General features: G+C 37.5%; 1 protein-coding gene across 3 annotated transcripts; it reads left to right on the top strand.

The window, feature by feature from the left end:
- The first annotated feature begins 4,152 nt into the window (after positions 1-4,152).
- On the top strand, positions 4,153-13,205 carry LOC139960656 (uncharacterized). Of its 3 annotated transcripts, none has more exons than XM_071959201.1 (4): positions 4,153-4,532; positions 10,605-10,871; positions 11,093-11,237; positions 11,781-13,205. In XM_071959201.1, the coding sequence occupies exons 2-4, from the start codon at positions 10,609-10,611 to the stop codon at positions 11,952-11,954; spliced, it is 582 nt and encodes a 193-aa protein (XP_071815302.1). In that variant the 5' UTR covers positions 4,153-4,532; positions 10,605-10,608; the 3' UTR covers positions 11,955-13,205. The 3 variants fall into 3 exon arrangements, with proteins under 3 accessions (XP_071815302.1, XP_071815301.1, XP_071815299.1); XM_071959200.1 differs by having other exon boundaries at positions 4,163-4,525; XM_071959198.1 differs by lacking the exon at positions 4,153-4,532 and adding an exon at positions 7,412-7,559.
- The last annotated feature ends 914 nt before the right edge of the window (positions 13,206-14,119 follow it).

The following is a 14,119-nucleotide window of genomic DNA, read 5'->3' as shown; positions in this document are numbered from 1 at the left end:
ATATAATTTTATGTTTCTAAATCGAGGTATGGTTGAAAGCCCCGCATTGTTGTAACATTAATGTATCAATGGCTCGAATCACTTTAACTCTAGCCCAAACTTGTCTATTCTTTTTCTAAGTGTGTTTAATTATAATTTTTCTATTTTTTTAATTATAATTTCCCATATCAGTTTTCCATTATTAATATACTTGTATATAATCTGATGAAGGAAGTCCTTTAAAATCGCCCAATCAGAAATAATGACGGAAATGTACATCAAAGGGTTACATTTGAATAACCCAATAAAGACCCATGCCGTTATCATAACTTTGTGGGAAAAAAACGAATTTTTGTGTGTGTTATGTTACACTGGTTTGTAAACTGTCAGTTTAAGAACAGAGAAACTGTTATAAAGGCATAGATATGTTATTACATTTGATGTACCGGTATGTCCAATCATTATGTGTCCAATATATATGTGTGGATATTTTTAAGTTCGGTCTTTTTTTTAAAAGCAAATTATATTCAAGATTTCCCAACACTTTAGTTTCCCCATGATCGATGATCGATGTTGCTGGCGGTTATGATTCCTTATTACAACCAGGGTGCAACCATGAATGCAACCACGGGTGTAACGTTTACCTAAGTCATCAACGGTTATATTTCCTTTATTTCAAGGTTAAGAATATATTAAGAATATATGGTAATTAAAAACAGGAATGAGAATATCAATATATAATAATTGTTATTGTTATTATTATGATTATTAATTTGAGTTAATGAAATAGTTACTGGGCAACATCTGGGAAGGGACGTACTCCCTATATAAAGCAATAATTTGCCGTTCGTAAGGAACTCCCCCCCCCCACCCCTTCTCTCTCCATCCACAATCCACACTCCAGCAACGTTTTTTTTCCCTGCGCGGTTGGCCTTGACTGCAACTTGACCAATGTGTTCGATAGGAAAAACATTCCAACGGCCGACAGCCGACCATGTATGGGCGGCCATTTGGGAAAATAATACAACGATGAAACAATTGAACAAGAAAGAAAAATGAAAAAAAAAAAAATATGCAAAATGAAACAATCATATGCAATACCAATGTAAAAATTGTGAAAAAAAAGAAAAATTAACAGACAATCATGTAGCGAAACACATCAAACACTGAAACACATGTGACCGAAGGATAAACAAGGAGCACCGTGAAGACAAAATTGATCCACTTGTCCGAACAAAAATATCAATGACCACGATAAAAACGAATAAGATGGTTTGTAAGCAAAACAACATTCGCATGGAATCAAAACGAACATTCACGCGAAACGAACGAACGTATGGCAAGCCGTTTTACTTTTTATTCAATATTTAATGATATCTTTAATTATTTGATGATATCATTAAATCAATTGTTGATATCAAGAATTCGAATTGTTGATGTCATTAAATCAATTAATGATATCATTAATTCAGTTCATTTCTTGATATCAATAATTCATTTAATGATATCATTAAATGAATTAGTGATATCAAGAAATGATTTAAAGATATCTTTAAATGTATTTGTGATATGTACATAGGCTATCACTAATTCGAATTAGTGAAATGTACATATCACTAATTCGATTTAATGATATCAACAAATATGACGTCATATTTACTGATATCACTAATTCGTATTAGTGATATGTACATATCATTATTTCGAATTACTGATATCATGAAATATGACGTCATATTTACTGATATCACTAATTCGAATTAGTGATATGTACATATCATTAATTCGAATTTGTGATATATACATATCATTAATTCGAATTAGTGATATGTACATATCATTAATTCGAATTAGTGATATGTGCATATCATTAATTCGAATTAATGATATCATCAAATATGACGTCATATTTACTGATATCACTAATTCGCATTAATCATATGTACATATCACTAATTCGATTTAATGATATCAACAAATATGACGTACATATCAAGAATTCGGCCATATTTAATGATATCATTAAATATGGCCGAATTCGTGATATGAGGCTGTTCGTCTTGATTCTGTCCCAATGTTCGGTTTGATTTTGTCCCAATGTTCGTCCTGATATGTGGGGAAAACTTTCAACCGTATAGGGGCGAACTTTCATTTAGTTCGCGCAGTCATGTCGTTTATCGATGGCTTGATGTAGTTTAATTAGATTGTTTAATCAGTTTTGGTGCATCTTTGACTTAAAGACCAACTATGGAGACTTTTCGATGAACATAAAATCCCACCATTTTTCATGTATGTAATCCTTAACTGACTCCAGTTACATTGCTGTAATTAACTTTACCAATTTCGGACGTTAAATAAGTGGAAAATGGGACGAAAAGTCAGCTTCTATTTCAGACATTCCTGAAACATTCCTAAGACATCAGGTGACCATGTGACGTCAACGTTTGTATACCTCACTCACAACTATACTTTTAGTGTGTAAAGTCGTATACTTGAGCTGCCAAAAACATCAACGATATTACTCCTTTTTCCTCAAAATGTCACAATTCTGTGTTGTTGGAGGTTGCAGTTATACCTCATCCAACAAAAGCATCAGCTTTTTTAGATTTCCGAGTAAAAGAACCGACGTAAAACGCCGCAGACTTTGGATCAATTTTTTGAGATCCACGCGGAAAGATTTTTCAGCACCCGGAGTATCTCATGCCCATGAGTCCACATGCATGACCCTGCTTCTGTGTATGCTGCAAATGTCTCATTCTGTGAAAATTATATACTGTCGATAGCTGTGTCGGACCATGGTCGGACATAGCTAATGTGAAATTGACCGTAAACACGTCCTGGACGTCCTTACATGTAACATTATATCACGCAATTGACAGTAATATATTTACTGTAAGAGATGACCGTATATATATACCGTGCCAAGGGTATAGCATTGTTAGTACATGTACGGTAGTTAGTTACAACTCTCGCCGGCGTTGGCTCACAGCATGTGTAAATAGCCATGTTAGGATTTATCTATTTCATTTGTTGTATTCCAGTATCGTGAGTTCGTGATACATGTGTAATATTGTCCGTTCTGTTTATTCCGACATCTGCATGGTCCAAGGAGTTGAATAAAAACGGTAGTATGTAGCGATCGGACGTTTTATTTCGTTAGTGACTGTCATGTGATTGTGGGATGTTAGTACTGGTCAAGGCCTGTTTCAACTAGACCTAACTCTATGGAATTACACACACTCACGGTAGTTTTTCGCCCAGGATTGATCAAGAAACGTGGATTAGGATATTCACTGCTAAATTTGTTTATTGACAGGATACTTTTTCTGTGTTTGTATACTTTTGGATATTAAAACGAGTAAGTACTATGTAAGTATATTGTACCGTATACGGACCTATTGACGCTACGCTATGTAAAAGATGCCTCCATTTGAGTGGAAATTTTGCTAATAAAATAAGCAATTTAACTAAAATTTCTGCTTATAATTGTCTTAAAACTTGTTGTTAACCTTCTTGTGTTCTTGTTTTAAGCTAACAGCTTTTCAAACGCTCGAAATTGGAAGTCAAAAACAGTACAATCGTTCGCTATCTGTGTACAAACAGTGCCTATATCAGCGTTTGATTTTCGCGGTATACAAACTTTGACGTCACACGGTGACCAGAGGCTCCTTTGGGTCAATCTCTGTTTTCAGACATTCCAGAGGTTCATGTCACGTGACTACCCAAAATGTCCATTTTCGTGGTCGTTTTTGATGTGTTATAGTAGGTTTTCGACGATTATTTTTTACACATGTTGATTATGGGTATGTAAACTCCTAAATTAATGGAAAATCTCAACAAAAAAAATTGCCTCCATATTTGGTCTTTAAAAGGCCTATTAACTGTTGTTAGCTGTTTATTTTCTTTATCTTGGTCTGTTTATTTGATCTTTTCTTGTTTAGAATGTTTCATCTTTGTATCGTTTCAGTCTATCTGTAATGCACTTCATTCTTACTATTGTTCCTTTTCACCTCTGTTCTTGTCATTTTGTCTCTTGCTTCATTGTTGTATTATATTGCCCAAATGGCCGCCCATAACCATGATACTAAGGTTAAAACACCCTGGGCGGGCTGCGAGATATTTTTTTTCCCCAGCGCGGTAAAGGCCATCATTTGCTTACCTCGCTTCTCATTGGCTGGGTCTTGCACTTTTGATGCTGAATTGGGAAGTTCTTGCCTACGTAATGCGTATGTATATGTACATGAACATATACACGTGCACGCAGTGGATCGTGATTCGCATACACGTACTGTATGAACTGGCGACTGTCTTGAAACAACTCTGTTAAAAATGTGTTTAAATGGTTTTTCTTTGCTTTTGCGCGGACTTGTTTGTGTATATTTACATCCATTAGTTCGTAAAATATGATACTGCGACTATGGTACACGTCTCATTGTAGATGACTGTCCTTCTTTGAAGGTAAGGATTACTTAGGTTGATGATCCAAAACTGAAACAAGGATGGAGCTTCGAAGTGATGGTGGAACTTGCTGTACAGAGTCCTATTAGTAAGTAGTAAGTTCTCGTATTAAGAGTAAGTAGTAAGAGTCTCGTCTATTCGACATGCTCAGTGATTAACCTCCGCCACGTATCACGATCTTGCGCAGCTGTGCAACGTGACTGAAGTGTAGGCAGTCTGGGTAATGGGGAGAATATGCTCATCAATAAACTGACGGACGAATCCTCCTGGCCACACAAACCGAAAGAATTTTCCTTAAGTGTTGATAATAAAATGACTGGTCTTTAAGTTTTCTGGTGGACCTTTAGCCTTTTCCGGTTTGTGGATAGGAGTTAGGATTCCCTGTTTAATTTCAATTGGGAAATCTGCTGATTCGGCTATACTATTTAAGATATTTGCTATGTGTTTGTGTTTGCATGGGGCATATTTGGGATGTTCGGCTGTGACCTTGTCACAACCTGGGGTTTTATTATTTTTTTTTTAAGGATGAGACTCCCCGTTTATTTTCATCTTCATCAAAGGGCGTGGTTAGTTTTTTGGGAAACACGTTTGGTTTGGGATCTGGTATATTGCAGTTAAAGTCTTTTCGAAATGTTTGCTGACTTCTATAATTTTTGCGTACTGCGATGGCAATATGTTTACTCAGATAAGTACCAGGCGTCAGTGGCGTAGGAAGGTACTTTTGAGTGGTGGGGCTGAAGACTGATGGCCGGTCTGGGGGAGGGGTCTAAGGGGAGGGGGTTTCCCCCTCCCTGTTGGATTTTTTTTTGCATTTCCAGGTGGCCTCAGATGCAATTTGGTGCAATATAGCACACTTCAACCCACCCACTCCATTTTGTATATAATTTTGCATTTTTACCTGGCCTTAGATGCAATTTGGTGCTCCAAATGAGATTTTTTTTCTCATTTGGAAATGAAAAAGGGGTTTTCTGACTTGCGAAGCGGGGGGGGGGGGGCGGAATGATACTTCCGCCCCTCCATGTTTTTCACTGGGGGCTGGCGCCCCAGCCCCCCAGTTCCTACGCCCTTGCCAGGCGTTTGCTTTCTTCAAAACTGTCTAAATAGATTGGACAGCTCGATCGTTTCTGGTTGACTATTTACTTGAGATGCTTTTAAACTTTAAACTGATAGACATTGATTTGAATATCAAAATTATAACCATTTGAAACGGTTTATTATGACCCTTTGGCACGGTTTCAGATAATATAATACGAAAGATATAGGCCTAGTATTTAGTCATGCATGTTAGTAGTACCACTGCCACTGTGGATTATAGTTATTGAACACAGAAATTGTCTTATACGTTTATAATATATGGTGATTTTTTATATCATCTTCAAACTGTTTCGGTTTGATCTAACTTCTCTAAATTTACAACAAAAGAGTTGTGCGATACATAACCAAACACCCTCTACACCCGTGGCATAGCACACCGACAAATAAATTAACTCTTCTCAAAGGCGTACCTATGGAATGCCCCCCCCCCCCCCCCTGACGGATTCAAATGGACTGCTGGCTCCCTTTTCAGCTTTTTACCACTTTTTACTTTTTCGCGATTATTGACTTTTTTATTACGCTCTCATCTACCTATTGACATTTGTCACATTTTGTTGGCGATGACACCTCTATATTCTACGTTTATCTGCAAATTAACAAGGCCCGAAAAGGGTCCTTTCCGGCGATCTAGGGAGTATCTTTACTCAAAAAATGTCTGTACACTCCGCGCCAACCTGTGTTGGTGCTCCACTTAGATAGTGTCGAACGCGCCCCTACAGACTATTCTCGCCCCCTGGCCAATACCCCTAGCTCCGCCACTGCTACAGACACTTGCCTGTTCCATAAAGTGATAGCAAGTACAAGAGGAGTTGTGACTTATGACTCCCTGCATGGTAACACAAGGGATCATTTGTCATTTCAGTGTAATAATAGCTGTGTCATGAAAAGCATGAGCGGTAATTGCTTTCTTCTCGGACTGTAAATGATCCAGTTTGTGACATTTTTTTTATGATCCATTTTGAAAATAGTACAATTAGCTGGCCTGGGAAGATTGGATCAGAAAGGTTCTGCCTCGATGTCCGAAGTCAACAAGGTTGTTTCGTCGGCTTTTGTGGATGTAAGGGGTGGGGGTGGGGGGGGGCAAAATATGGCACTGGCACTGGCATAATCTACATAAGGAAGCATGAAGAGTTCAATAGGGGACCGGTGGTATCACAGTCTCCGTGCCACGACCGGGATCATGACACATTGGAGTACAATATCCGTTATGGAATGGGACATGATCTTATCACTTCTCACGGCCCAAAACGCCCTAACATAAATGTTCATGCCCCTACCTTCATGGGGCTGAAGTTAGGAGGCCCCTCACCACCCACACCTTCCTGTGCACGTTACTGGAATTGGACAACTGATATAGTATTCTCTGCCTATATATAGTTTTTGTTTCCTTTCCATGACGCTGGTTCAAAGTGAAATTATTTGCTCCGTTATTGCCTTACTTACTAAATTCGTCACTTCAAGGTGGCTAGAGTAACAATTTTCGACTGACATGGATAGTTTAGCATAGTTCTTTCTGTCTCATGTGTCAACTCTCGTTAAGTAGTCTTTCAATTGCACCAACGGATACCAAAAACACCCAAATTTCCCTCAATCCACCTAATACACGAACTATGTAGTTGATTTCACCCTCTTCAACATCCAGGCATTCCATTATAGTTCATTATTATATTGGTACAATTTTCCGACAGCGGAAGCATATTATTGTGATTGTGGTGATACGGTACCTAACTGGTTACAATCTTGGAAAAGAGCCAAGATATTTATGGAATTCGAACCCCGCTCTATAGCCATAAATTTATTTTCATTGTTTAGTCAATTTTCCTCTATTAACTTTTTTCTACGATTGCAATCTTTTCTAAATCCAATGTGAATGCATTCAATGCAAGCGGGTGCAATTGTTATTTCCTGTGCCTACAAACGAAAAACCAGTGTGTTTGAAGTTGTGCATGGGTGTTTGCGTGTACTAGCGATACCGCTGTAGAAGCTGAATAAATCATTAAATAATTGGTTACGAATTTCGTCTTCAGGTACGTACAACTTCAACTTTAACTATAAGCAATGTTAGTTTAGAGCTTTAACATGGCTTTGAGTTTTATCTGCTCAGCTCAAATCAGGTCTTATTTACATATATGAAGTTCAACCTTCAACAAAACTACGAGCTCCAATTAGTGCCAACATCCTTATTGGCTGTTCCTGTATTCAACGATAGGCATACCAGTACGTTTTAAGAACAATTACTCAACTTGATCCACTATATACATGCAGACAACGATACGCGCCACCTCCCATCGTCAGCCGGAGGGGGGGGGGGGGATGCGGGTTCAGTAGTGTTAGCTTTTTTATTTTTACAGTCAGCCTGTGAACAATTCATGACCGCTGATAAGGATGTACACCCTCGCCCTCTTTTCGACTTTAACAAAAAATCAAGAGTATTTATAAGCACAACATTTCGTTTGGAGCTAATTATCGATCTAATTTATAGTCTAAAAATCCCTAAAATGCAATATGTTTTGCTATTTTGTTTTATCTTATCTTCCCCCCTACCCCCTCGCCATTTAAATCAACCCTCCCTCACCTGGCCTAGCTCTGGCCCTTCCATAAAAGTTCAGTCCCTACATAGATCAGTCGAGGGGGGGGGGGCGGGAGGGGATTTTGAATTTGATGCCATTACCATTGAATCATGTGCACACCAAATGGACAGAGAATGAGGCTAGTCAAATTGACTGAAGCGGCTCATTAACTTAAGATGCCCTGTAAGAGTTTAAAGACGGACTGATGTGACCGGATGTTATAATGTGTATCAGTAATAGCCTAAAGGGTTTTTATACTAATACGGTACTTTTTACTGCTAGAACGTGCATGAAGCCCATATATATGAAAACTGTGAGTACAACTGTGTATAGGTTTATTTACCTTAATAATCTCATTAATATATGGCATTGTTATCATTATGTTAATATATGTTAATTAACTTTCAACATTTTGAGTAACAAGAAAAAAGAAGTACCACGGCATCGTATGAAAATATCTCAGTCCTGATCCTTTCATCACGGGTTCTGTCTTAAATGGTCTTCTGTTAGTAGAAAATTACATGATTTTGCACCGACGAAGCCGACCTCACAGCATAATTGTTTTCGGCAAAATAGGATAGGGTAACCGCATTTCGTCTGTGCTTCTTCTCAACCTAAAAGGGTATCAGGGTCAGTGACATTTAACGATTCTACTAGTCCTCTTTCGTCTGGTGTATTTTATTTTTAAATTCATATAAGATGTAATGCCCTCTCGCCCATACCTTACCATTTCACGTTAATGACACACAACACACAAATTAACTTTATAATATACTTGATAATAGTTCTATGAGGCTATATTAACACTATATTAATACAACTGAAAATACAACCACAGACTCAATACAGCTCAATACATCCACATCTAAAGCAATACTCTTTTACAATATGGCGTGTGTACAGTGACAAAAGGATAGCTTGTCTGAAAGGGGTACGGTACCTGTATAGTGACCCTCGCACCCTCCTTCGTTGTTCTTAGTCAACGTTGCCTAAAACGGGATAAGACTATTATTCTATGGAGTTGTTATGGATAACAACTGTCTGCCAAATCAGGATTAAGATTGACTGCCAAATACGAATTTCTCTTCAATCAGTATTCAATCAACCATTAAAGAAAACGCCAAACAAAATTACGCCAAATATATAAATATATATATTTTTAGACATTTAAATTTTCCTCTGACCAATGAAAAACGACTAACTCCCAAAGTAATCAATTACGTATTAACAAACTTGTCCCAAAGCGGGGAAAACAAGTTATCATACCTCACCACGTATAGCATAAGAACTTCTTTCTTGCCACTGAGTGGCAACGAATATAGAAGACCAATGTGATTAAAGTTAGCTGATGTCACTTGCCACTGTAGAAGAAAATAAATAAAAGGTCAAAGGTTATATGCAAAGGAAAAAAAAACGTGCAGTGAGATTATTCTAATACATACCCGCCCCCGCCCCGCCAACCCCCCCCCCCCCCCACCCCCAAGAATATGCTAGAAACGCAAGTATAATGGTCTCTCTGTTTCAACACGCATTGGACCGTTACTCTTAAAAGCCTTTCTTCTCAGTCGGAGAGTTTGTATTGTCTAACTTAAAGCTTCTGTCGAGTTAATCTTCAGAGATTTCCAAGAAGGGTATAATTTTTAGAAGCGTTTCAGCATCAGTTGAGGTAATTTCATTTTTAAAGGGTTATAACGACGTTTGATATATCAAACGTAAGTTTGTACTAGAGATTTGTTTACTCAAATTACACGGTCTAACTTCCATCACGATATACCAGGGAGTTGTTATGGAATAACAACTCATATAATGTAATGTAATATATTGATCACGTGTTCACTGAAACTGATTTTGTACTCTTCTGACTTATGAATAACTTCGGTTCATTCATACTTAGTAAAGATTCCTAAATCCTATTGGTCCATTCAGGTCAGCTGACCGTGGTTAATCCTGTGAGTAACGCACGGTAAAATTACGGGACATCACTTTAATAAATCTTTGGTTATATGTAACCAAAAATGTTTTGTGTTATGATTTTTCCCCCCACACAAATGGTAGTGTATGAATGAACGGGGTTAATCAACGGTCTAGCGTGCGTTACTCACATGATTAATGCACTCCGGGTGTTAATGCTATCGCTGGATGCACTCGGGCTCCGCCCTCGTGCATCGCTTGCATTATCCTCCGATCGTGCATTAATCCTGTGAGTAACGCACGCTAGACCGTTGATTAACCCCTTATTATACCCTATGAAAATAAATTACCGTAACGTCCTCTTGAGCACAGTTGACTTAATTCTTTTAAAAAATATATAGAGTATTTCAATTTAGAAAAAAAACCTTACGTCAGGGATGGACGTCATATTGTATAAGTTCAATGCGTTCATCAAAATCAAGTGAATATAACTTGAATAAAGTAAACAGACAGCATTGTAAATGATAAGAAGAACGTTTTCTATAAGATAAAATTACTTGTTTTAACTATTTTAATTTTATTATCCTACAGAACAATGTATTTTGTTGCTGTGCTTTCAGCATGGGTTAGTATCCTGTCTATCATAAGCGTAAGCTTCGTTTACGGTGGCAATTTGCTGCCTCGGTTAAACCAACAACAGATAACTGCATTCCAGAATGCCTTAGAAAATGGCATGGTGGCAAGCATAATTGATGAGTTAAACCAAGGCGACGGCCTGATTTTTCAAGATAACCCTAACTTCGAACCTATTTTCACGCTAACACCGGCTCAGCGTGCTATCCTTGATCTATGTTACAGGTAATTTCTTATATTTTTTTTCCATTTCCCTTTTCATTTCATACACATTAAAAATTAATTTGATATATTTTAGACTATTGAAACACCATTACCGCTATTAGTCCAGGTTGTAATTCTACAACACTGAACTTGTGAGGAACGACTCAGTTTTATCAATTGAAGTGACTGGACTATCTAGTCTAGAAAGAAAGAAAGAAACATTGTTATGTTTTAATTTACAGCCCGAGGTCTACAAGCTATGGGTCAACTCAAATTACACGTAAGAAGAGAGCCCCTCCTGGTGCAAATGAGAATCTGGCGTGTCCCGGGGACGTTGGTTCGGTGGATTACGTCCTAAACGATGATGGCGACCCAGTTATGACTGTGGTATGTTAACGATCTATAGCAAATTCACTATTTACCATTGTTGCATCAATTTCATGATAAACAAATAACAAAAAAAGATGGCATTCCGTATTGATAAACCTATACAAACCAACAACAGCAGTAAAGATGACAATTGAGTAAAATGTCGAAAACGTCAGTTTGTAGGGATGTATGTATTAACGTTCGAGAAAAATAAAACAGATAAAAAGGAGCATAGTAATTATTTAACTGAATTATCGTAGCGCAAAAAGACTAAATGAAAACAATACATCCTTAATTTTATTTTTCGTTGAAAGAATCGGTTTAGTAAAGGTCTGCAGTAAAACATATATTGTTTCATATATAATATTATACTTTAAAAGTTATTAGTGACTGCATCCGCCAAAGACCCCTATCCGAGTTTCTACATAGTTTTCTGTTCAAATTCGATTTGAATTCTGTAGTCTGTTCCGTTGCTTCTTGGCGCCAGTTTGCTAAGGATCCTCCTGTCATGGTTGCATTGAGGAGTTTATTTTCACATGTTTCTAATTTGTTTTAATGTAGGTCAACACGCCTTCTGCGGAAGATTGCGTAGGATCTTGTGGAACTGGTGGAACTGGTGGAATGTGTCGCTTAGATGACTTTTTCGTTTTCCTAATAGGATTCATTATGATTGACGGTAAACGTGAGCTAGAAATCACGAGAGCGAACATAAAGCATTGTACGTGTGTTGCCTAAACCTAACGTGATTGATGACTTATCGCAGGGCCTTGTTTTCCTTAAAACAAATATAGTAATTCACTAGTGGGGCGGGGGGGGGGGATACTTTAAAATGACTTATACCAACTTCCAGAGGAACGGTCATACGGTTGTCAAATGTTTATCCCCTTCATGTCCCCTCCCCAGGACAGAAAAAAAATTACATGTCGTATAGTTGTGCACTTATATGTAGTGGAAAATTTAGTTTTAGACAAAAATGTCACAAGTTCCAAATTGTTCCTACTAAATTGACGAAGTTTCGAGGAAACGGTCGAAATCAGAAAGGTGGAAATTTTAATATAAAATCGTTTCCCTGATATTTCAGTATATTATGTCAATTATTTATCATAAGCCGCTATACGCAGGCAGCTATAATGCTTCCTTTGAATTAGAATAGAGGGCGTTCTTTACAATTCTGTAACTTTTAATACCTGCAACTGACACAGTTGACTGAATTCGTAATTGATACCGAACGTAATGTCTCGTTAAATATGAGGTGCCTTAAAACAACGTTAATCTAATCTATGGAAAAAATACAAATAATTGTTTGTCTCTAAATCAGGATAGGGTTAAAAGCCCCGCACTGTTGTAACCTTAATGTATCACTGGCTCGAATCACTTAAACTCTAGCCCAGAAGTTTATATTCATTTTTCTATTTTTTTAATTATAATTTCCCATATCAGTTTTCCATTATTAATATACTTGTATATAATCTGATGAAGGAAGTCCTTTAAAATCGCCCAATCAGAAATAATGACGGAAATGTACATCAAAGAGTTACATGTGAATATCCCAAATTAAAGACCCATGCCGTTATAATAACTTTGTGTGGAAAAAACGAATACATTTTTATATTATGTTACACTGGTTTGTAAACTGTCAGTTTAAGAACAGAGAAACTGTTGTAAAGGCATAGATATGTATTACATTTGATGTACCGGTATGTCCAATCATTATGTGTCCAATATATATGTGTGGATATTTTTAAGTTCGGTCTTTTTTTTAAAAGCAAATTATATTCAAGATTTCCCAACACTTTAGTTTCCCCATGATCGATGATCGATGTTGCTGGCGGTTATGATTCCTTATTACAACCAGGGTGCAACCATGAATGCAACCACGGGTGTAACGTTTACCTAAGTCATCAACGGTTATATTTCCTTTATTTCAAGGTTAAGAATATATTAAGAATATATGGTAATTAAAAACAGGAATGAGAATATCAGTTTATAATCATTGTTATTGTTATTATTATGATTATTAATTTGAGTTAATGAAATAGTTACTGGGCAACATCTGGGAAGGGACGTACTCCCTATATAAAGCAATAATTTGCAGTTCGTAAGGAGCTCCCCCCCCCCCACCCCTTCTCTCTCCATCCACAGTCCACCCTCCAGCAACAATTTTCTCCTGCGCGGTTGGCCTTGACTGCAACTTGACCAATGTATTCGATAGGAAAAACATTCCAACGGCCGACAGCCAACCATGTATGGGCGGCCATTTGGGAAAATAATACAACGATGAAACAAATGAACAAGAAAGAAAAATGAAAAAAAAAAGAGAAATATGCAAAATGAAACAATCATATGCAATACCAATGTAAAAATTGAGAAAAGCTGCACTTATAAAATGAAATAAAAAGACAATCATGTAGCGAAACATATCAAACACTGAAACACATGTGACCGAAGGATAAACAAGGAGCACCGTGAAGACAAAATTGATCCACTTGTACGAACAAAAATATCAATGGCCACGATAAAACGAAGATGTATTGTGAGCAAACCAACATTCGCATGGAATCAAAACGAACATTCACGCGAAACGAACGAACGCCTATATGAGGCTGATTTGGTTTTCCTTGACCGTGTGTAGTTACGACATCTTGTATGCACGACACTTCTGTCCAACCAGGGAGTTGTTATGGAACAACTTCCTGGTCCAACCAGGGGGTTGTTATGGAACAACTCCCTAGTCCAACCACGCTGCACCGTGCTTGTCAAGGTCAGTCAACTGTGTAGGCTTATCGTCCTGTTGTCATTGTGTCACCAAGAGATTTTTTAACTGGGGCACTGGGGGACGAGGTTGTTCGTTTTGATTCTGTCTCAATATCCGGTTTGATTTTGTCCTAATGTTCGTCTTG

Source organism: Apostichopus japonicus, chromosome 19 (assembly GCF_037975245.1).
Source record: "Apostichopus japonicus isolate 1M-3 chromosome 19, ASM3797524v1, whole genome shotgun sequence".
NCBI lineage: Eukaryota > Metazoa > Echinodermata > Holothuroidea > Aspidochirotida > Stichopodidae > Apostichopus > Apostichopus japonicus.
Note: the sequence above shows the minus strand (reverse complement) of the source record. Positions and strands in the feature narration are given on the sequence as shown.

Bases quoted from the DNA above. Each gene is read 5' to 3' on its own strand.
- LOC139960656 (XM_071959201.1), top strand. From the start codon at position 10,609: ATGTATTTTGTTGCTGTGCTTTCAGCATGGGTTAGTATCCTGTCTATC. The intron at 10,872-11,092 runs GTAATTTCTTAT...TTTAATTTACAG, and splicing joins ATCCTTGATCTATGTTACAG to CCCGAGGTCTACAAGCTATG. The intron at 11,238-11,780 runs GTATGTTAACGA...GTTTTAATGTAG, and splicing joins GCGACCCAGTTATGACTGTG to GTCAACACGCCTTCTGCGGA.